Genomic DNA, 24,503 nt, shown 5'->3' on the forward strand with positions numbered 1-24,503 from the left:
CACACTTTCCCTCCCTCCCTCAGAGCCAATTCTACATCCCTGCCTTTCCCTCCCATGGAGAGTTGTTAATTAATTCCCTCCCTTTGTACATTCGCCGAGATCAAACGCGGAGAGACAGAAAAACACTGCAACTTTCTCTAACTGTACTTAATGAGCAACGGTAATTTAGGTCCCAGTTCGCATCGCCTCCCAGTGAAGAACCAGAGCTACCTCAACCCAGATCCATTATTCATTATGATGCGCTGCAAAATCTATCCAAGGGTTTCTCTGTCTTCTAGCGCAGGGAGGATAGATAGATAGATAGATAGATAGATAGATAGATAGATAGATAGATAGATAGATAGATAGATAGATAGATAGATAGATAGATAGATACATAGATAGATAGATAGATAGATAGATAAATAGATAGATAGATGGAAAGTTAGATAGTTAGATGGATGGAAAGATAGATAGAAAGATAGATGGAAAGATAGATACATAGGTAGATAGATAGATAGATAGATAGATAACTAGATGGATACAGAGATAGATAGATAGATTATTCGATATTTATGCATCTTTTTTGTTTTCTCTCGTTGTTTTCAGTCTTTACCCGTTTCTCCATATTTGCTATTTTATCTCGTTTGCCTCTTCTCTTCTCCTCTTCCCTCCATCCTTCCTCTCTCTTTCCGCCCTCTCCCGTTATGAGGTGTTACACACAGTGTCCGTCCGTCGATAAAAAGACTATTTGCAGCTCCAGCGAAGCTTTTACTCTCGGGCCGTAATAGACAAACTAGACAAACAGCCAAACACAGCGGCAAGCTAATGATTATGGGCCTGTTTGGGGGGGGGGGGGACATTATAGTGCTGCCCTTCGTTCTCCCTCAACTCTCTCGCTCTCTCTTTCTCTTTTAAGTTATGATCGCCCACTTTTTTCACTCGCTTCTCTTTACCTCCTTTGCTCTCTGTCCATCTTTCTATCCCTTCTTTAATGTGAGGGTAAGACTTGTTTGCACAAACACACACACAGATACACAGATACACAATACTTGCACAAGCACTGGAACTATACCTCTAATGATGGCTGTGCTGACTAAAACAGGGAGAGCAACAGAATGAGGTGTCAGACCTTCCGACTGGTTCTGGGCTTAAGGGGGTTATATGTTTGTGTGCGTATATGTCTGATCATTTGTATCCACAGCCATTAGCGGCCATGATGAAATGACAGTCGTGTTTGTGGTTAAGCCTCAAACAACAGAGCGATGGTGCTAATGCCCGAAACTCTGAAGAACCACATCCTGCCTTACTACATCATCTTGTTTATCAACTTTTCATCACACAAAACACAAGTTGTGATACTTTCTGTAGGTGTTTTGGGTCCAGACAAGATGTTTGGGTCCCAAAATCTTTTTATTCACATATATAATGTGTTAATAAAGATTAAAAGGCCACTTATTCATGTCTTACAACTGATACGATTGAAATATATCACTGATCTTACAGTAGCAATGCAATAAAGTGACACCACCTCTCCGTCTCTTCTTCTCTGTTCCAGATTTTTCAGGGAACTACCTCCACATGGACGCCGGCGCCCATACCCAGCGCAAGCGAGCGCGGCTGCTGAGCCCCGAGGTGGGCCCCGAGCGAGGCCCGCTCTGCCTCCTCTTCTACTACCAGCTCCAGGGGGAGGCGCAGGGGAGCCTGAGGGTCCTGCTGAGGGACAACGACCAGGAGGAGACGCTGCTGTGGGCGCTCAAGGGAGACCAGGGGCCACACTGGAGGGAGGGCCGCACCATCCTGCCCCAGAGCCCCAAAGAGTATCAAGTAAGTGTCTTCATGCATTGACTGTAGTGAAAAATGTGTGTAAAGTATGTATTTTAAATATTAAAATGTTGTTTAGAAGCTAAATTAAATGTCCACGTGTCTCTCCTCGTCTCGTCAAGGTGGTGTTTGAAGGTTTTTTCGATCACTCGACCCGAGGCCACATCAGAATAGACAACATCCACATGAGCAGCAGCATGGAGCTGGAGCAGTGCACACGTAAGTCCCACAGCCCTCCTGTTTACCTGTCCGACCGTTTATTGATACGTCAGCCACTCTTCCTCCATCCCTCCCTCCCTCCTCCTCCTCTCTGATCCTCTCACTCCTTAACACCAGGCTATTTATGCCCTGTTTTTCACCAGAGACCGGATGAGAGAGAGAGAGAGAGAGAGGAGGGATGGGGGGGTGGGGGGGAAACTGCCTCTCGTTTACACACTACAAAAAAAAAAGGAAGAAAAAATATATTAAAAAAGAAAGTAGGCCACAAACGGCCTTCGGGCATGGATTCTAATCTATCTTTCATTATATCTGCGTCTCTCTATCTCCTTCAGCCTGTTTTCCCCCGACACTCCACCCCCCCCCCACCCTGCAGTTACTTGGTTCCCTGCGTGTTGTCTCCGTGTCTCTCTCTCATTCTCTCTCACTTACCTCTCAGTCCTCTGTGGATGATCGAGCAGAGGGATAAAAGTTGTCGTTCTGTGATTAGTTGCTTGACAGACTCTCTCTCTCTCTCTCTCTCTCTCTCTCTCTCTCTCTCTCTCTCTCTCTCTCTCTCTCTCTCTCTGTTGCACTCACATGAACACAGATAGAAGCTGACCACATAAGAAGAAGAAGTGGTTTCCACTTGTAACCATTGTGGTTGTTATTTTTGAATTAACGTAAAAATGCAGTTTTAAATCTTTTACATTTCCTTGTCTGATATGTAGCATAAAGGCCGGCTGCAGTATAGTTAGTGGTAGAGACATGGAGCAAAAATCAATTCTTCTTAAAGATGGTTTATATAATTCTAGTTAGTTTCTTATCACGCTGATATCTGATGGAGGGTTTGATTTTTCTGGTAAATTAGTTTTTAATTATGCCGACGGGTCAAACACCGTGATTGACAGCTCAAACTGTTTGTGTGTTGGAGTCCTCGCCACCACCTCCATCTTTTTCTCAACTGACTCACTGCAACTTTTTATTTCTTGTGCTGCCATCCTCTGTCTTTCTTTAATCTCTTTTTTTTAATCTCCTCGCACTTCATAATAGATGTCGCCTCCTCCGGCACATAATAAAACAGCAGTAGATTCCAGCTCCTGCTCCCACGACCCCTTCAACCTAACTCCATCTTTACTTTCTATTCAGTCTACCTCTCTTCACCCTGCCCCTCACTCTTTTGTCACCCCATCTTTCATTGGCCCCCCCGTCCTAAAGTTACCTGAGGTGACGATAGAGAGACAATAAGACAGGGAGTCATCACAGGAAAGAAAGGATGAGAAGTAACAGACAGAATGAGAGAGAGAGAGAGAGAGAGAGAGAGAGAGAGAGAGAGAGAGAGAGAGAGAGAGAGAGAAACCTGCCAGCCTCCTCTTTTGTCTTCCCAATAACTGTCACCCGGGAAGATTTATGCACCATCAGACCCGACATCCAAGAACTCGACAAATCTTTATCGACACTCTCGACTAACCTTTGAAAAAAAAGTGCACTGTGCTGCAATTTTGAAATTCATCTGTATTCCAACGCGGTTCTGTTTGCACTCGTTACAAATAAACGTTTTATCACGACGCTTTAATTATAGAATCATGTCACAGTAGAACAGAGATTGAGCAAATCCCAGTGATTACATATCTGACACTGTATTTTATATTAACAAATACTCTACTAAGGCCTGGTGCTCAGATCTGATCCTCGTGGTTTATTAGAGGTCCGTCTGCGACCGATTGAAACTCGTTCTTTTACCCTGATTCATCTGAACATATATCACAGCACGAGTCAATATCATAATGGTTCTATATCGGCTTATGTGCCCTTTACAATCCTTCTCCAAACACAAACTACCTTTGCAGTTCCAGCTGATAATTCATCCCTTGACCATATCTACCAGTTAGTAGCCATCATCAATAACACTCCTCCTTTTTCCTTTCTGTTTTTCCAGAGCCTTTCCCTGCCTTAACTCCTGGAATAAACAGTAAGTTCCACTTCCTGTTCCACTTCCTGTTCCACTTGTGTCTTCTCAATGTCTGTGCTTCCTGCCTGATGCTAAGCTCAGCTCGCAGCACTGCACTGGCCCTGAGTTGTTAGTGCATAACACCTTATCCTCCAATCCTAAATACTACAAACAGCTACTGCTACATTTATTCTACTTTTTTAAATTATCATTTTCAAAAGAAATCTTGACATGGTTTCCTATTTATATATATGTATATATGCACATAACACATGTATTTCTGAATGTGTAGGCAGTTAGGGGTTGTACTTTAAAAACAAGAAGAAAACTACAGTGACAACAAAGCAACTTGATGGAATGAGTCCTTTGCATTGTTCCAGCATGAGTCCCTGCATGCTGGGCTTGGTTATACACAGTTTGATCTGGTTTCATGTAGTGTGCCTACCGTCTGCAGAGACCCACAGCAAACGACTCAAACAGTCTTTATTTCAAAATAAGGCGACGCAGGTGACGTCATCACATGTCGTGATGAAGGGGAGACCTGTGAGGTCGGGGGTTGAATAGCTCAGAGTGAACCAGGTCGTAGTGTTTGCTCCTCAGTTAAATAAAAGGAATCGTCATGAGCGTCTCAGAGCAGAGAGCAGGACACTTACCTCATCTGATTTGTTGTCAGCATGTGATGTAAACTCTCCCTCTCCGACACCATATAAGGAGCTTCGCCTCTTCTGTCTCTTTACTTTTTCCTATTCCTCTTTCCTTTCTCTATTTATCTCTATTTCACAAAACAGGTTAGGTTATTGGTGTAGTGAATCTGATTTTATTAAATCTTTCCGTTGCTTTTTCGTTTTGGAATATCTTTTATTTTGTCATTTGTGCCCATTTCGATGTCAATAATATTTATTGATTGTTTAAGGTTGAAATTGGAGCTCAGTTTTTGACCTTTAGTTGCATTAATATGGTTACTGCACTTTTTGTATATGGGTGAGGCATAGAAAGTTTGCTAAGGTGTGCTTAAAATAGTTTGAAAGTGTATTTGTGTGTGTGTGTGTGTGTGTCGATGTGTTCCTATTGTGTAAAAGGATGAAAGACACTCAGAGCAGCACTTGGTTTTGTTCACAACAGTTCAATTCAATAAGTTTGCTCAGGAGGCTTTGTCTATGAAAAGAAGGTTTTTGTATGATCGTCAGACTTCAGGTCAGTTGACTGTGAACCGTTGATATATTTTTGAAAACTGGATAATTCATTTAATGGTACGAGACCTTGAACCTGTTGGGTTTTTGTATCCATTGCATCTACGTATGTATTTGCTTCTGGTGGAAATAGTGGCGGCAGAAAGATTGTTCATAACACACACACACACACAGAAAAGAGATCAATTTGGCATAAATATCTATAGAGAAAATTCACACTTTTATTCTTTGTTAAAAGAAAAACTGATTTCAGAAGTGAGAGACCTAGAATGGGAATAAAAACACATTAGGCTAATTCAGTGATTCAAAAAGTCAGACTTTCTTGAAAGCCACACTTTGTTTTTAAATCTCATTTTAGGAATGGCGCTCTTCCTCCACTTCCCTCCTCTCCTCTCCAGAAAAGCAAAGTGCTCTCTGCAGCCCTGACAATCCTCTGTTTTAATCCAGTGGAAGTCTCTCTGTACTCCGAGTGCAGCTTTACAATCAAAGCTCATTTTAAACCCTGAAAGAGTTCATCTTTACTTTAAAAAAAAAAAAGACCGACAAAATTAAGCTCCCTGCTTTTCTTTGAGGTCTGTATCTCTCTCCCTGCACCTCTCCGTCCTCTGTTCTTTCATTCTTCTCCTCTTTCAGTCTCCTTTTCCTCTTTCTTTCTTCCTCACATTCCCTCCCTTCTTTCTCCCTGTCTCCGCGTCCTCCGCAACCTGTCTCTCATCGGGTTTCTTTCACAGTGAGTTGACGGAGTATTGAAGTTTCAGACAAACCCTTTAATGCGGGATTAAAGATATCATGGCAGGATTAGCTCTCTCCCTCCACTCCCCCTCCTACCCGCCCTCTCCCCTCTCTCTCTTTCCACCACCGCTCTCTGTTTCGCTCCAGTCTCTCTTATCCCTCTGTCTACCCCTGTAATTTCCCCTCCTCTCTTTCTCTCTCTCTCCCTCTCTTTTTCCCTGCCACTCGAGTCCCTTCAATGTGATCTCGCCCTGATAGGATGTAGCTGCGTCCCCCTGAATACAACCACTTAACTCTCCCCAGCCTCTGGTTGGAATCAGCCAGTCACTGCTTAATCAAGGCTTTTTGCATTTCTCTGGTCGAATGTGGACGCATGGCATGAGCCTCTGCGTGTCGGTGTGCAGCTAATGCTTGTGACATTTGCATCAGTCAAGAATACTGTGAGTGGTAAAGTGCTGTAGAATATGTTTAAAGACAGTAACGTAAACCTGGAAGCAGTTGATACAACATGTTATTTTAGTTGATGACTCTGATACGAGCGAGGAGATCAGTTTATTTTACTGCTCCAGTAAGTGATTGCTAAGTCTGTCAAGCTTTTCAATTCTCGCACATCATTATGTTTTTATAACGAAGTCAGATTTACCACACAGTTTTTATTTTTTATAAGTCTGATTTTTAACAGATTTGCAGGCAGATCTTTAAATTGGGTAAATGTTCGCCAGCAACAATATGTTTTAAATATAATTCTTTATAAATATATATATATATATACACTGCTTACTACTGTATAGCTGTTACCATCAAACAGGTACATACACAGTTTGCTTTAGTGCATTTCTTACATGTTTCTTTGTTTACGAAAGGCAAAAATATTAAACTCTACCCTCCACACTCTCAAAATGTTCAGTATCAGTCTCACCACAGACCCACACACAATTTACCATGTGCAGAAATCTGAAGCTTGACAGACCCGCTGTGCCTAGTTCTGGTCATGATGTGACAACAGCCGCCCGAGGGAAGGCTTTAGTGACAGTTAGACAGTCGACAGCTCAGCTGTGGTCTGCATGCCTGCCTCGCTCGTCCACCGAGCCAACCAGTAATGTGTCCTCCTGCCCTCCAGGGGGTGCCATGTCTGGGATGGAGCCCACAGTAGACTCTGTGGTGGCGCAGCCCCTCCCCGCCTACTGGTACTATGTGCTGGCGGGAGTCGGCGCCATCCTGCTGCTGGTCACTGGGACCGTGGTGGTGATTCTGTGCTGCCACCGGTACCACTGGGCGACCAAGAAGACCAGCAGCAGCGGTCATCACCATTCTGTGATGTACCAGAGCGGCCAACACTCGAATCAGCAAGCTCAACAAAACTGCTACCAGAACCAGAACCTCAGCTATAATCTGATCCACAGCCCCGACCAAAGCCACCTGTACCCGGGCCCCGGGCCGGGTCCGGACCCCATGCTCACCATCCGACTGGAGAAGGATGACAGCTATGGTTCCCGGTGTTGAGACGACTGGACAGTGGGAATGATTCAGATTTATCGGAGCACTTTCCTCAAACAAAGTGATGAAAGGGTTTGAACCCATCTTGAAACGAACTATCATAAGGAGTGTTCAGTTAATGGCCGCTCTTCCTTGATGTGAAGCTTCACTGAGGAGACACTGGTTCCTGTTGAGTATGACTGGTCTGACTGACGGACCAGGATGTTGCTGAACTTCCTCGTTGGCTGGAACTGGTAGAATAAGAAAAGTGCAACTTCTGATGCTGAACTTTGTGCGTGTGGCTCCTTGGGGAGAATGGAGGAAACCGACTCTGATGAACAACACAGCGCCAACATTTCTTTTTGCTTCTTCAGCTGCACCACAACCTGAAAAATGAGCTGGATTATGAGCAGAACAACACAATGACACTCACACTGACACACACACAGACAGACACACACACAGACTGTGGACAAGACGCAGTGTTCACTGTCAAATCCGTAACAGCTTATTTTTCCTCCTCTGCACCGCTCGGGTTCTGCAGCTCGGACACTTGCCTGCCTCCAAATACCTTGTCTGACAGTGAAGGGATTTACACACAGGTACAGGGAGAGAGAGAGAGAGAGAGAGAGAGAGAGAGAGAGAAAGAGAAAGAGAGAGAGAGGAGACTGTGTGTGCTGCATCAAAAGAGAAGGCTATTTCTTTGGGACTGAATGAAGCTGCAGTTTATTTGTTCGCTGGCCCTTTGAGGGACTGCGAGTGACACAGATTAAGGGGGAGAAGAGGGAGAGGGAGAATTAGTGGCGTCTGTCCAACTGTGACTGATAGACAGCTGCACACATCCAGCGTGTGTGTGTGTGTGTTTGTGTGTGTGTGTCTGCGCGGCTTCTTTGGTGTGCGAGCGAGGAGTCGGCCTGCGTTAACACAAAGAGAAAGATAGGATGAGCCAGACACTTACACACTGCATCAAAAACATGCAACACACATACCGTACACCTCAATACTCCCCAAGTCCCATGTGTCCTCCTGAGTGTGTTTGTCGTTACATCCTGATATGCCTTTTCTTTTTGTAAACGTGCTTTAAAAAACGAGTACCTCCTCACCTCCAGAGCGAGGTCGTGCCTTGGGGGGAGATTAAGATGGTGACCGGACTTCACATAGTTTGTTGGATAATCTGATGCCTGTGTGTGTAAATGATCAAATCAAACATCTTAGTATGTCCTGCATACGTTAGACAAAACATAACACAATGATAGATGATGTTGAGTATCTGAAGGCACGAGTTTGTTTTCTACAAAAAGTATTTCAAGTTTCTTTTTGGGCCTGTTCTGGTTTTCCATGTCTTTGCACGTGAGAAAAATATTTTATTGTTGTGCTTGTTCATAACATCTTGAGTGTTATTCTGACAGATCCATACTTTTAAGCAGAATGGTCTGGTAACACAAAAAAAACACAACTGGTTACCAAATTACCAGTTTTGCTTCTATTCAACAGGTGAGACCAAACAGGCTGTGACAAAAGAGAATCTTACTTATGAAGCTTTTTTCAGTTAATAACTCGTTCACAGCTCGGTTCTATTATCGATCACTTTATTCACTACAGTCTGTTAAATAAGACCTGGTTCCATTATCAGACAACTCAAGACTTATCTGATGTGTTTTTATTATTTCGAATCCTGTGTCCTTCAGATGTTTATATGTTGGCATGAGCCAGTGAAAGATTTCACTCCAGTGTAACCTGATGCACTTCTGTCACGTTGTTTTTACACATGATTTTTGCAATGTTGAGATTAACATTAGCACTTTTCTTCTTAATGTTGATTTATTGACTTGATTCTTACGTCATTGAGTATTGTACCAGTGGTGTGAGGTGAACACCACTGCTTTTTCTTTCTTATCTCAATCCCAGTAGGTCTACGTGTATTTTTTGATGTGTAATAGTTCAACTATGTTTATTTTTATACTTACTGACAATTGTTGTAAGGAGACAGTTTTGTAGATTGTGCTCACTGAGATGATCTTAACAGGTTTTTGGACTTTTACGTTCGGGGGTCAGTTCCTCCAGTTGAAGCCATTTTGCAACAGCAAATGTGTGTTTGTCATTTAAAGCATCGTGTTGAATCCATATAGGGCCTCAAAGCAAATCAATATGTAAATGAAAAAAATTATTTATATCCCCTTGTTTTGGATTGAGATGACGTGAAACTTTTATTCCGATCCACGCCTGTGAAATAGTTTGGTTTGGTTCTTATTTCCCTGACTTCTCAAATCACCATCCTGTGTTTTTTTATGCCACTATCATTTTTGTTCATGCCAAAATCCCACGGCTTTTTTTATTTGTGCTTTTCATATTGTTCAATCCAAACCCATTGTTTCTATTCTTCTCAAACCCTCCGTCGCAAATCTCCGTAGTAAAAAACACACGAGAGAGAAAAGGAGAGGGTTAAATCCCTCGGAGGAAAAAAGAGCCCATTAAGCAAGCCCCCTTTTCCCTCAAACAATGCGTCCAGAGATGGAGGGAGATGAAAGAAGAAGGAGGAAAGAAATGCTCTCTACATACTTTCTAAAGATAGATTTCTTTTCCCTTTTACTGGGAAGACAAACAGGGAGGCAGGTTGTGAGGTTTTGGAGTGATGGAGGGAGAGAATGGAAGGAGGAGGGCAGGTTGTTTCAAACACAAAGGCAGATGAAAGAGGTCTTTTGGCAGAACAGACTGGGTAATGGATACACACATAACATGCACTGCACACTTATTTTCTACACACACACACACACACACGTCTAAGTTACACAAACCTGTGTAAGCAGAGAGTCTAGATGTCCATTGCTTCGCACACTGTACAGTTTCTCCACATTCACTTACTTTTATTATATTGTGTCTCATTCAATACTCAGTTTTCTACTTTAGTCAACAGGCACTCTACTTCTTTTTGTGCTTGCATATCCATTTCCCCTCCTCCCTGGCACCCTCTCCCTTCCATTTCAATCGACGTGCTTATGATTTACACATTATGTGACTCATTCCAGCAGCCCTCTGCTGTAGCCCAATCAATGTGGGTCTGAAAATTCAAATACAGGAATGATATATGACAGTATTTATGTTGTGCTGCCCGTGCACTTTTTCTTTTCCATCCACCCTCTCTCTCTCTCTCTCTCTCTCTCTCTCTCTCTCTCTCTCTCTCTCTCTCTCTCTCTCTCTCTCTCTCTCTCTGTCTCTCTATCAAACTTTTTGCAAGATTTGGAAAATGTGCTGGCATCTCCTCATGCGGCACTTTTAAATCAAGCCTTCCCCCCCTCCCCTCTCCCTTCCCCATCATAGACTACTTTGAAGCCTTTTAATATTTCTAATTAGTTAATGGAGCTGATTGCGTTCATAAAACCCTGCAGTAAGCATTTCTAGCCCACAGGCCATCGCTCCTTTTTCTCCTTCCTCCTCCTCCTCCTCCTGTTTCCTTGAGAAATATTACGAGTGAAAGCACTAACAGGTCCTTGGGCCCCGACTGGCGCTGCATATGGTGCCAAAGAGCCGTCCGTGTCTTTGCCCGAATAAAAGAGCCCCCTTCTTATACTCTCCTCTTTACTAATTGGAGAGTGGAGATGAAATGGGGCTACAGGGAGTTTTAATCTCCTCTCAGATCCACATGATGATTCTTCTCAGGATCCTCGCCTGAGGGCTTCAAGTCGGGATCATTAGAAAGTGGTCGAGCGTCTCTCTTTCTCACTTCTTTTTAAAAAATGCTGCTTCTTTCTGCTACCTCGCCGCCTGTGATTGAATGTCTAGTCGAGATCTGCAATGATTTTCTGTTGACTGTGTATAAGGAGAATCCAGAGGGTCTGCAGTGGGACTGTATAGAGGACGGATGGGTTGCCTTCAGGTTTTACATGTTTAGTATATGACCTCTATACAGTGAGACTCCAGGGATCAGCTTTATGTTGTGGTTCAGCAGGTTTTTAATTAGCTACAGGAGAATCTGCCTGAACAGTAAATTCAGAATAACAGTTTTTTGTCTCACTAAACAACAAGACAAGATCAATTCATGCAGTAAAACTGTTCATATAACACAACTTGATTTAATATCATGGTCGTGATCTGCAGGCCGCTCTGGAGTTCTCCTGTTGCATGCTTTGATATGCCTGTCAGTCAGCCTGTCTGTCAGTCGGTCAGTCTGTCTGTCCTTTTGATCGTCCACGTTGGTACAGTTGGTAGAGAAGTGCGCTGGGTTAGAATCCCGGGCCAAATTTGTAATTGTCTGTACGTGTGAATGTGAGGGTGATTGGTTGTTTGTCTCTGCATGTCGCGACCTGTGACCTGTCCAGCCTGAACCCCGCCTCTCAGCCCCTGGCATCCCTCAATAATATAGATACTTGGTACAGATGAATGGATGTGTTTGTTCTCGTCCCTCACTTCTCGTTTTCCTCAGTTTTGTTGATCTTATAACTTTGTACAACATTTTGTGGGGGGGGGGAATCTACCTTGATGATGTCATATTTTAAATCAATTGAATGAACTGTTTTGCTGTTTTTTTCTTTGATTTCTTGTTCTTATAATGAAGGTTTTTTTGAATTAATCAGAACGATTATTTCTTGTTATAAATGTGTTAAAAGCAAGAAAAGACTGATCATTCTGAAATGTGGCCTCGGCGAGGGATGAGCTTGAGTCTGATTTCATTCAAACTCTAATTTAGTCTCACTCAAACTAAATGAGAACCTGGAGTTGAGTGTTTATCTGCTCAAGCCTCATCCCTGGCCTCAGCCACGTCACTGTTACGTTTCATCTTGTGCACTTTCTCTGCCTGTGTGAAGGAGACGCCTCGACTTAATGATTGTCTTTTTGACTTGCGCTGGATTACACTACTATGCACTTAAAGTAAAAACAAGTGGAGAGAAACTCTATCAATGGAGGAAATCATACACACACAGAAAAATAAAAAAAAGAATTCAATAAAAGGAAAATGTGCAACAACCACTTATTGAAAACAAGGCAGTTGTTGCTTTTTTTTATTGAAATAAAAAAAATAGTCAATTTGTTTTGTTGATCCTATGAAATCATCTTCATTGATTTCAAGGAAATTACCTCATTTTCAATCAACGTGCAAATATTTTTCATTTCACACGCAGCAGGCGTCACTTGAAGGTATTAATCTGTTGTGTTATTTACAGTCTGAAGAGGACTGGAAGTCTGTGAAGGCTCTTTACACACACGGCATAATGTGGTGCTGTTAAAATTGTCTCATAGAAAAATGACCCCACATGCACCGAGGAAATGAGTCCCTGTATCTTTCTTTCATATCTACCAAATTAGTTTCTCACCTCTTATCTTTTGAATATGGTCTCACTTTATAATGTGTTTTGGGTTCCGTTGCCCCTGCGATATAAATGGTTACCAGCTGCCCAGATATTGCTCTTTTCTTTTTTATTTAATTTTTTTTCTGGGGGACTGTAATAGCAATTTCCTTGAATAAAACTGAATTGAAGCAGAATTGAGCCTCGCGACCCTTCAAAGCCTTGCACCGCGGCCTGCCTCAGAGATATTAAGAGGTGATTTAGCTTTTTGAATTCCATCGACTTGGAATAAAGAGAAATGTGTTGTGTGTGGGGGGGGGAATGTGAAGGTAATAAAGGTGATATTTTTCTATGAAAACTGTTTTCTGTGTGGTCTTGCTTTTCTCTGTGGCGCAGGAGGTGGAGTGGGTTGTTCACTAATCGGATTGCTGATTCCTCCGGTCCATGTGTTGAACCCCCCGAAATTGCCCCCAATATACCATCTGTGTTTGAGTGTGTGTGTGTGTGTGATAGATCAGTGCTGTGTGAATGTGTGTGTAAAGCACTTAAAGTGGTGAAAAGCTCTATACAACCCAGCTATTCTCTCTCCTTCCCTCTCGCAGCTCATTCTCTTGACTCTTTTCATTTCTAAGCAAATAAGAAAAAAGAGCGTTGATGCTTATCACATAATGAAACCTGCCGGCTTTATGCAGGTGTAGTGTGGCTGAAATGTTTGGTTATTTCCCCCTTGATAGACTGAGCACAGAACAAAATGGCTTATAGGAAATCTTTGGGCCTGATCTCTTTTTCGAAAAGCTTCAACCAGATCACTCGCTCTTTGAGCCGTTTGTGCAGTTTGATTTCCATCTACAAATGTAGCCTGTGTGCTGACAACAGAGGAGATGGAGAGATGCTATCGCGGCGCGTGGACTCTGGGAAAGCTCTGGATTGACTGGATGGTTGAGATTAATCCTGTTGCTCTCTGTCTGTCTTTTCAACAGACCCCAGACCCATGGATTTCGGAAAAGATCCTGTTTACAACGGCAAGCACCCAATCAATGGCGGTGAGCTCCTCCTCTCCTCTCCTCCTCTTCTTCTCTCCTCTAGACTCCTCCCGGCCTGAAGCTATACTGGCTGTTGTACAAGTCTCACCCCGAGTGCAGTGAAAATTGCTCTTTAAGCTGAGGCATGCCTATGGCGCTTCATTTCACTTGTGATTTTGCAGGGAAAAGGCCTGTGGCAACAGTGACAATCTCTGGTGTGTGTGTGTGTGTGTGTGTGTCTGTGAGCAGAGAGGGGTGACGAGTGTGTTAGAGAGCATTCAAAAGTGTGGGTCTGTGTGTGTGTGTGTGCATGTGGGCATGATAGTGTGTGCATCCTCTCCTCCTCTTTCATGTTCCCTGGCAGACAAAGTGAGACAGACAGCTTCCTCCTGGGCACCTAGAAAAACATCTGTCTGTAACAATCACAGTGTACTTCCTGTGTGTGTGTGTGTGTGTAAACTTGTGTGTGTGTGTGTTTGTGTGTGTGTGTGTGTGTGTGTGTGTGTGTGTGTGCCTGCAAGCGTGTGTTACTATCCCTTGTTTCTCCCTACCCCCTGACAGGTACAAGAGAAGTACTCAGCCTTTACCTCACTAAACAAGACTGTTAACCGTCTGTTTACTGCTTTCTTGTGTGTGTGTGTGTGTGTGTGTGTGTGTGTGTGTGTCTGTGTGTGTCTGCTCTTCCATAAAGCAGTCTGAAATGCACTACTTAATTGTTGATTGCTTTGTTCATGTGAACACATTCATTAAGTGGATTAACACAACTGCTTACACCGAGTAGATGCACACTCATAACACACACCAGCGAGGACCTTTGCAGTAATTAATTTGATTAGGCCTTTCAAATTTAATGAAGTCAGGACCAGTCACAGAGTTAACTGTTCCTGAACGCAGCCGCCATGTCACACACATATTCCCTCTAATACAGCGGAGAGGGAGACAATGTGACTTTTGAACTAAGACCAAGTTCTTCTTATTGTGTTTGAAATATTATATAAGAGCAAGAAAACACACATGTACTCACTTAAAAGGGATTGTTCACCTAAAAATGACAATTCACTCAATATATACTCACAAAACACTTTGTAATCAAATACAATTAAAGTAACTGGGGTAAACAAAAACTTTAAATGTTAATAAACATCCTGCTCCTGTGGTGTCATCCAACTTTACATGAGCTTTAATGATTCTCATGTATAAACGTGTTTTCTAAATGTTCCTGTTTTCTCTCTCCAGAATACCTCTTCCCAGGGTGGCCATCCTCCTTCTCCACCCCCTCCTCCTCTGACATGGACCACCCCTCCGTCACCCAGGTGTCGGAGAAGGATAAGGACAACGCCTGGCTGTACACTCTGGACCCCATCCTCCTCACCATCATCGTGATGAGCTCCCTGGGCGTCCTGCTGGGGGCCGTGTGCGCCGGGCTGCTCCTCTACTGCACGTGCTCCTACAGCGGGCTCTCCTCGCGCTCCTCCACCACGCTGGAGAACTACAACTTCGAGCTGTACGACGGCATCAAGCATAAAGTCAAGATCAACCAGCAGAGGTGCTGCTCGGAGGCGTGAAGAGAGGGAGGAGAACTCTGGAGAAAGACGGGGGAAGGGCGTGCTCCATGATCCCTGTTCAGTTCGCGGCTCGGACTAAGAAAACACAAAAAAGAAGCACTACCTGCTATTTCAATCCCCAGAGTCCCCTCTCTAGTTACCTCTGCTCTCTGATGTCTAAAGGGGTTAAAGTTCAACCCAGAATTCCCCCACCTCCTTGTGTGCCAGGGGGAAACTTGTGATCTTGATTTCCCCTACCCACTAGGAGGCCTCGACCAGGGGAACATCTGACCCCAGTCCTCCTCTACTTACAGCACCATATCTCCTACGCCTGCAGGAGAGAGCCTGCTCGATTCTAAAAAGCCTGTGAATGAATGAAGGAATGAATAAATGAATATGAATGAATATCTATCTACCCGCAAGCCACTGGAATCAAGCTGCGACTGGAGAAGGACCAGAGCACCCTGTGACAATCTGGACATTTGACAGATGACAGCAGAGTCGGGGGTGAAAGTATTGGTGACGCGCTTCTTGATGATTTTTTACCCTCGGCTGGAGGGCAACTCAAATTGTGAGCTTCTGAATGTGTCCAATTAAGACTCAATCAAAAAAAAACGTTGGCAAAGACTTCAGCAGCAGTGGACCGTTTAACATGGGTTCTTTTGACTGAAATCAACACATATCAAGTGAATGCCTACCCCCTCCCACGCCCCCCCCACCCCCATCCCCCCATCCCCCCTAAAGAAGTATAAAAAGATATCAAAAGAACACATCTCTAATGAATCTAGATTTCTAAAGATGAAGAAGGAAACGAGGATGAAAAAGGACATTTTCATTTTGTTTTTCATTTTGGTTTTCCCAGAAGTTTTTCAATATATATATATCTATATATATATGTATATGAGTTCTGTCCATTAGCCTGCCGTGCGGCACACGCTCGCTCTGTCGTCTGCCCTCGGCCGGCGCTTCGTGAAACCAGTGGCATAGAAGAGTAACGGTGACTGTTTTGTTTTAGACTTGTGTTTGTTTCCGGAGAAAAGAAGGTTAAAGGAAAAAGTCAGCTTCAGTTCGTAGCCGCCCTGTAGAGCTCTTATGTCATTTTTTAGACTTGCTTTATCGTTGTGTTGGACTCCATGGTCTTAACTGTTACTTAAGTCCTTTTTTCTATTTTGGCACATTTTCCACGACAGATTATGAGTCTTTAAGAAAAGAGAAAAGGTCAAACGAGAAGGAGGACAGTGAATTAGAGGTTTATCTAAATCTAACATGCTGTTTATGGAGTCGTGCTTTAGATTCAGTATTCTAGAGTTTGTCTTTGGTATATATCTATATTTTTTGCTTTCCAGACTGTATGATGCCCAGATGATGGACAGACACTGTGTGAACAAAATGTCAGTGATTGTTTAACTGCAACCTATGGATTGCCAAAGAGCTGTGTACGTGCACAGGGGTCTGAACAAGTGTTAGGAAGAGGCCGGGTGGAAAACGGACTGATCAATCACCCTGCCTTTTATCCACCTCTCTTAATGTCGCCCCGTGAATGAAGGACGCCCAAAAAATGGAAGGAAGGAAGGAAGGAAGGAAGGAAACAGTGACTAAAGGAGGAGAGTGGAAATTGTACCGTCGACTTTCTTGGACACACAATTGAGCCTTAAGCTAACTACAGTATACGCTGTATCGGAGGACAGCCATTGAGGAGGGCCAGTGCTGCTGGAGAGACTGATGAACAGCAGGAGAAACACACACAAACACACACACACACACACACAAACAGACACACACACGGAGAAATAAAGACCTTCAGAAAGAAAGAAAGAGAGAGAGAGAGAAAGGAAATTGTACATCCGGGTAAAGATTCATTATTTGTTTAATTAAAACTACCTACGTTTATACAGTGGCCCGCTGAGGAGAGAGGACCTAAGGAAATATTGAAAGTAAAATATTGGTCATATGTTTCCTTGCAACGTTCAATTGTGGCAAATGAAGCAGACTTTGTATGGTCGTGTTAAGTCAACTAAAACTTATTTGTAAAGTTCTCGAAAGATCGTGTTTCTAATTAAAAAAGAAAAGTCGATATGGCCAACTGATTTAAAGTGAAAACTAAATTATACGTGATTGCTTTGTGCATCGGGCCATCCGTCCTGACCTGCAGAGTATTTATGTCACATTATCTGTGGCTAGTTGAATTAATGGGAGACTTTTGCATTATGAGCCCTAATGGCAACACAAAACATGGCCAAAAGAAAAGCAGTAGGAAAACATGTCACACTAGTTGTATCTTTGCCTGGAGCCCCACTCTTTCTTTTTATCTTTCTCTCATCTTTCCTCTGTCAAAGTCATGTATGGATACAACCAGGAAGTCTATTGAGATATTGAAAGGAAGTTGAAAGGTTGCCGGAGGAGAGATGGAGGGATGGAAGCAGGAGAGAAAGAGAGAGAGAGAGAGAGAGACGGAAGGTTTTCATGTCCATTTAACTGTGTTTTCATTGGACTTTTTTCCAAGTGCCTTGGAGCTCTCTTATTATGTCTCTCTATCTCTCTCTCTCTCTCTCTCTCTCTCTCTCTCTCTCACTTGTTCTCTCTCGACTCGACTCTCTTTTTTAACAGTAAAGTCAGATCAGAGAATACATTATGAGACACACAATCATCTACACAAAAAAACACTGCACACATGCACAGCTCCTCTCTCTCTCTCTCTCTCTCTCTCTCTCTCTCTCTCTCTCTCTCTCTCTCTCTCTCTCTCTCTCTCTCTCTCTCTCGATTTTAACTTAGTATTACCTCTTCTGTCTCGATGGATTCTCACACACACACACTCACACACACACACATAAACACACATACACACACTCTACATTAAGACATAAATACGGCACTGGCCAGAAAACTCAAACTGTTGTTTGTAGACTTTGTACAGAAGAATTTCTTTTTTAATGTTATTATTATTATTTAATAAAGGCTAAATAACAAATGATTTTGTGGGTTGTTGGTGTTCATTTCATTTGAAAATTAAAATGTACCTCATACTGTTGGAGTATATACTGTCTGAGATGTGAGGTCAGAGGTCATGATTCATGTGCTCACACTGTACGGTCCGACTGTCTGAAACCACCTGACTCCTCACAGGGCACGTGGGGTCCTGCAGTTTAGCTCTGGTCCATTTATTTTGTCTGAGAAGAATAAGTGGACGTTTCTCTGCTAACAAGGCTAACAAGGGCTGCCTTGTTATGTGCCTGACCACAAACTTTCTTTTGGACTTCTCCTCCTTTCCTCCGTCTCTCTTCTTTCACCCCCACTTAGCATCTCACATACAGAACAGTGCTGCAACTTACTCTCTCCGTGTCTCAGAGCTTTTCCACTGCTCGTACGCTTTAGAGGACAAAGCATGAAGGATCAAAGATCGTCTTCACTTAATGGAGCCGTGAACACGAGCTTCTAATGAACCCGCACACATGAAAACACACAAACCAAAGTGTCCAGAAGCTGCTGGAGATTAATTGGCAGATGGAAGCTGTTTAATTAATTAATCTTAAATGTGCGACGGTAATGATGGTTAAAAATTGGTAACTTGCTTATTATTTGTGTCTGTGTGTGTGTGTGTGTGTTTGTGTGTGTGTGTGTCTATACACTATGACAGCACCTAATGGGAAATCACAGTAAAAGTGGATTAAGTCCTTTTTATTCCAAGACCCAAATAACTGCAGTACAGACGACACCACTTGCCTTAACCTCTGCTCCACTTTACAGTGAGTCCTAATTGGCTGCAACAGTAAAAAGTAAAACGCTAAAGTTTGGTTCTAGCCCTCTAATTAGCTTAGAGTCAGTGATCTCTCAACATCAGCATTTCTTCACCTCTTTCTTCTTGGTGTTTCTCATCTCTCCTGCCCTCGTTTATTCTCTGCTTCCCTCGTCTCAACGTTACACCTCTTCTCAGGAGACTGACCCGGTTCTCACGCTTCCTTTGACACAACAACACCCAGTTATACATGATGGGAGGGCACGCAAGTACAGAGGCATCATTTCTGTGCATGCACGCACACAGACACACACTAACACACACACATACACACACACAGCGAAACCCACACACATGCACTTCAAGCAGGTCTCTTGTGGTTGGCCTTTGCTGAGACTGTAACCTACTAACACAGATTTTATCTGCTTAGTAGCATAAATCACTGATCATAGGAATATACACACACACACACACACACACACACACAGGGGTGAAGTCATTAATGAAGCACAGATGAGAAACGTTTAGAGTTCTTGATTGCTTCCTGTCTGGTTGACTCTCACTGACTCTCTAATGTTAAGAAAACACAACCAATGTTTTTAAAAGTTATGTTTTCTCAATATCTTGAATTTATTTACTTAGAATTTGTCAAAACTTTATGAGAAAACATGAATCAACCGTGTTAAGACTGTTGATGAAATGTATGAAGAGTTGGCCTTTTGGTACATGGTTGGTTCTAAAGGAAGAACTAAGGTTTTGTAAATTGTTACAAAACATCCAGCAGTCGCACTGGCTCTCTTTCTGACACACACACACACACACACACACACACAAACACACACACACACACACACAAATACATAAACAGGTTAGTGCAGTTATTATTCCTTTTAGTCCTTTGCGTTCACTTCCATTAATTGTGGACAACTTAACCAAAACCCTTTGCCTCATCTGACCGGGCTTTGGATCCCATGACGTCTACTGGTCCTGACAGGGTATGTGCTTATACTGGAAAGCACACACACACACACACACACACACACACACACACACACACACACACACACACACACACACACACACACAGGCACATGTGGACACACACACTCACATGGACACACATTCTTTCTTTTCTAAATAACACAGACCCTTGTCGTAGTCAGGAATGGGTTTTAAATGTTTTTTTTTAATTAAACTGTTGATGAGGTTCAAGTAGCCTTATATCTGTGGATGCTTTGCAGTCGTTCCCCAGCTGTTCCATCCCTCCTCTCTCTCAGCCTCCCCTCCAATGATGGCTTTTCCATTCCTGCCTCTCTGTCTTCTGGAAAACACACAACCCAAACGCACACAGCTCCCGCATAAACCAACAGGCAGCCCCTTGTAAATGTGGTCAGTCTGGTATTTATTGGAAGGCAGTAACACCCAGCAGCAGTGTCGACAGGGAGGTGAACAAAACCTCTGCTGCACAAAGCTCCTCCAGCTTTACAGGCTTGTCTTTTGTGTGTTTGTGTGTTTGTTTGTGTGTGTGTTGGTCCACAATAAAAACAAATAGGACAATTTGCTTTAAATATTTCCATCATTTGGACTAATTGTTCTCCAATAAATAAAAAACAACCGAAGGGGTCATTGCTGCAAGAAGCTTATTACAACTCACGGTTACATTTTATTGTTAAGCGACCGCTGGGAGTCATGTGACACAGCATCAGTCATTTCAAGTACACAACATGATCACATTCAAGCGATGAAGCCACAGTTATTATGAGAGGAGGGAAGGAGGATGAGTGTTCACATTCATATGGGTGTATGTTCATTTGTGTGTGAACCCACTGAAGAACGTATGGTTGTGTGATGTTCCAGCAGAGGAGGAGCCGACTGGAGGCAAACAGAAGCTGGTGGAGACCAAAACTAAACTCAAGAATCAAATCAAAGGTGGAAGTTTGAAACGTGGGCGGAGCAAACATGACTGAACTGAACCAAACTGAACAGAGGACCTGACGAAGACAACAGGGAAACACACAGACCACAATTACCAACCCTAACTTTTTGAAGCACATTCTGAAATATCAAATATATGCTTCTACTATCAGCTCTGACTGGAACCCTGTTTTAAAAGTCTCCTCCTCACCTATAAGCCCCTTATTGATTTGGCAGCATTCTTACATTTAAGAGCTCATGGTATCATATCACCCCACTGGAGCACTGCACTCCCAGAAAGCCCTTTGACACAGATTGTGATTTGTGAATATGGGCTTTACAAATAAAATGTGATTGATTGATTGATGATGCATATTGCACTATAGTTCCTCTTTTCCTCTTCAGTAATTCTTCCATCTCCAGCCCTCCAAATTATTATTTCTGTTCAGAGCAATTTGGTCAATTAATCGTTGGCACCTGTTCCCCATTTTATTTCTCTGCTTTCTCTTCTCCCACCTAAATCCATCAAATTGATATATTTAAATCATCTGAATATCAGAGAAGACGGGCCTGGAAAGCACTTTCAAAATAAAGAGCAACAAATTGAATTTGCACGCTGCGCAGTCTCTTACTGATTCTTATTTTCCTTGTTGTAAAAAAAGAAAAAGAAAAACATAAAGTAAGCAAAGTGCAAAATGTCTCGTCCTTTACAGACTGTATAAAACCCATTATGGGTTGTTTTGTTTTAACTCCCCCTTCTTGGGTGGGCACCAGGGAGAGAGAGTATTCAGGGTCTTGGTGGCTTCCAGCACCCGGCTCTCCTGATGTCTCAAACTCACTGGCTGCATGCTGCTAAATCAAATTACATCTCATCAGACTAAAGCATTTTTTCTCACTACTCCAGTACAAGTAAGATTGTTGTAAATCTAATCCCAGCATAAAGGTTCATGGCTTTATGGTTTCTGAGTTCAATTGTTTGGCTGTTCGCCAGGTGCTACCAAAGCTGTGCCTGAATATTTTGCCAAATTGAAAAGTTACACTAAAGCTGAGAAACAACTCAACAACAGTCTGTTTCGTGGAACCAGTTTCTTCTTTCTTTGTTCGTTTGTTTCTTTCCTCCATGACTCCCAGTTCAACTGGTCCCTGTGTCTCATTTCTCTTTTCTTTTCCCCCTCTTCCTTTATGAAACATTTTTATCACCAGTGACTTCTCTGACTGCTTCTTTATTCTTTCACTTTTCATCCCTCATGATTCATTTGTTAAACTTTCCTCGGTCGCAGCCGGGACATTCTGTTATGATGAGATCAGTCTTCTCTGTGCAGTAGCCTCTGGCTTATCTTTAATGGCTGCTCAGCCACAAGCACTTGTGCTTTTAGAGGTGGTTGTTGACATTAAGACTCTTAAACTATCCAAGGCTGCGGTTTTCCCCTTCAGTGACTGTGAGGAGTGTGTGTGTGTGTGTGTGTGTGTGTGTGTGAGTGTGAGTGTGTGTGTCTGTGTGTGAGTGTGCGTGTGTGTCTGGGTAAGATATGAAGATCCAGCCACAGTTTCAATGTTAGACATTTTATAATAAATGTACAAGAACACATCACACACACTCTTCATATATGGAAACACTTGTAATGCAGACACACACACACACACACACACACACACACACACACACACACACACACACACAACACACACACATGCCGACACACACCATACTGTACAGTACACACTGGCATTCCTCCTGCTGACTCGTTGTCCCATAAATAGCAACAATAGTCCTCGACAGGGCCCCAAAGGGAACCACAGAGTTGTCTGCCACGGAGCCAATGCTTTCATCTATGTAGGTGGCACAGGCTGTGTGTGTGCGTGTGTGTGTGTGCGTGCGTGTGTATTGTAAGTTCTGCTTCTTGCTGTCACCAGAGTGCCCCCAGTGGAAATAACGCCTTCTTTCTGTCACTTCAAGTAGTAAAGCATTAGAAACTTAGTAGATCATATGACGTGTCTACTGAACATTGCTTCCTTAAAAACCAGCAGCCTAAACCTGAATGAGGGACAAATGCAAAGACAAATTTAATTCAATGCATATTTGAATCATGTCTGCTGGGAATGGGCTGCTGGATAAACCTGTGGTGATGCTGGTTGCAGCTTTCTCTCTGAAACTGAAGATGTAATCTACTGGTTCAGACCAGCTCGAGCATCGGATCAATAAATCTGCACCACGGCTAATAATTAATCAATTGAGGTTCTACCAGTCGGTATGATGCTGAGAATCAAGTCACAGGAAACACTAACAAACTGGGGTCAATCTGCATGGACGCTCACTGGTCTTGGACTGACTGTACTGGTCGTCTTTGTTCTCTTTGCTGCACCATTACAACATCCTCCAGAATAACAAACTGCCTTCTGGCCCTCTGTGATATGTTGTAGTGAAAAATGTGGAATAATGAAACCAAAGGAAAAAATAAGTAATGATGCGAGTCAGTTCCTTCATCATGAGGTTTCTAATAATGCCTCGCTTTTCCTCTGCATGTGTGAGTGTGTGTGTGAGTGTGTGTGTGTGTGTGTGTGTGTGTGTGTGTGTGTGTGTGTGTGTGTGTGTGTGTGTGTGCCCTCTTTACCTCTCCAAGGGATGAAAGTCCACAATCATTAATTTTCTAATAATGTCCCCATGGTTTCACATATGAACAGAGCTCCAATACATCAATCACAGTTTGGAGTCTGTGTGTGTGTGTGTGTGTGTGTGCGTGTTTGTTATTTATTTGTGTAGTTTTCTTGTGTGAATCCGAAGGTATTTTCTGTTTGTGCGTGTGTGTTTCTCCATGTTGTGCGTCAACCAGCGGCTCGGGGCAGTGTGTGCTTATTGGACTGGTGACAGACTGGTGTATTATTCATCAGCTGATGGAGAGTGACAGATGACTCCCTCTGCAGCTACATGCGTGTGTATCGACGTGTTTATACTCAAACAAGTAGTAAAGACAATGTTCTTATGTACCTTTTTGTGTTTGATGTGTCCAACAAGGGAAACATTTGTATAAATTTAATCAAATCGTCAAATCCTCATCATTGTAAGTCGTGATTTGACGGATTCGACCCAGTGTGGATCCACTTGACTACATCCTCCAAGTCCCGGACACATTTATAACCCGAGCCGCTCTCTGCAGGACGCACTCTGCACAACGCTGGTCTGAACCATTCAATCTGCCACAATGGCACAAGAGAAGCATACAAGGGGAAGGTCATAGATTTCCTGCTGAGTTAAGAGGAGGTTGCCAGACCCTGAACACCTTTTGCACAGCGTGATGTGTGTCTGTGTGTGTGTTTGTCAGACACACGGTGCATTCTGTGCGCCTTCAAGTGTGTTTTATGTGTGTGTTCTCCTGTGTTCTGCTTTAATCTCCTCTCAGCATGTAGCTGAGAGTGGCAGCTGGTGATTTTGAGCAACAACTGTTCCGACCTGAGGAGGCCGACTGTGCAGCTGTAAATAAAAGCTCCTTCTGATTTAAACAGTGGCTCCCAACCAATCTGGCCCCGGTACCCTGTGCCTCGCCTCCTGCGTGGGCAGATGTTTGCAGTAAGAAAGCTTTGATAAACCCACTGCTCACTACCTGCAGTGAGTGGTGGGTGAACATGCTGGAACATTTAGCAGCTAAACAGCAAAAACATGTCT

General features: G+C 43.1%; 1 protein-coding gene across 2 annotated transcripts in view; it reads left to right on the forward strand.

The window, feature by feature from the left end:
* LOC128455847 (neuropilin-2) overlaps nucleotides 1–15,906 on the forward strand; it is an 86,690-nt gene extending 70,784 nt beyond the window's left edge. The window contains exons 14-18 of one of the 2 annotated variants that reach the window (XM_053439765.1): nucleotides 1,538–1,806; nucleotides 1,926–2,022; nucleotides 3,938–3,970; nucleotides 13,610–13,672; nucleotides 14,888–15,906. In XM_053439765.1, the coding sequence (XP_053295740.1) occupies nucleotides 1,538–1,806; nucleotides 1,926–2,022; nucleotides 3,938–3,970; nucleotides 13,610–13,672; nucleotides 14,888–15,216 (791 nt within the window). In that variant the 3' untranslated portion in view covers nucleotides 15,217–15,906. The remainder of the gene's footprint in view (nucleotides 1–1,537; nucleotides 1,807–1,925; nucleotides 2,023–3,937; nucleotides 3,971–13,609; nucleotides 13,673–14,887) is intronic. The other variant, XM_053439766.1, reaches the window with a different exon arrangement.
* Nucleotides 15,907–24,503: the final 8,597 nt, after the last annotated feature.

This window comes from Pleuronectes platessa, chromosome 14 (assembly GCF_947347685.1).
Source record: "Pleuronectes platessa chromosome 14, fPlePla1.1, whole genome shotgun sequence".
In the NCBI taxonomy this organism is placed as follows: domain Eukaryota; kingdom Metazoa; phylum Chordata; class Actinopteri; order Pleuronectiformes; family Pleuronectidae; genus Pleuronectes; species Pleuronectes platessa.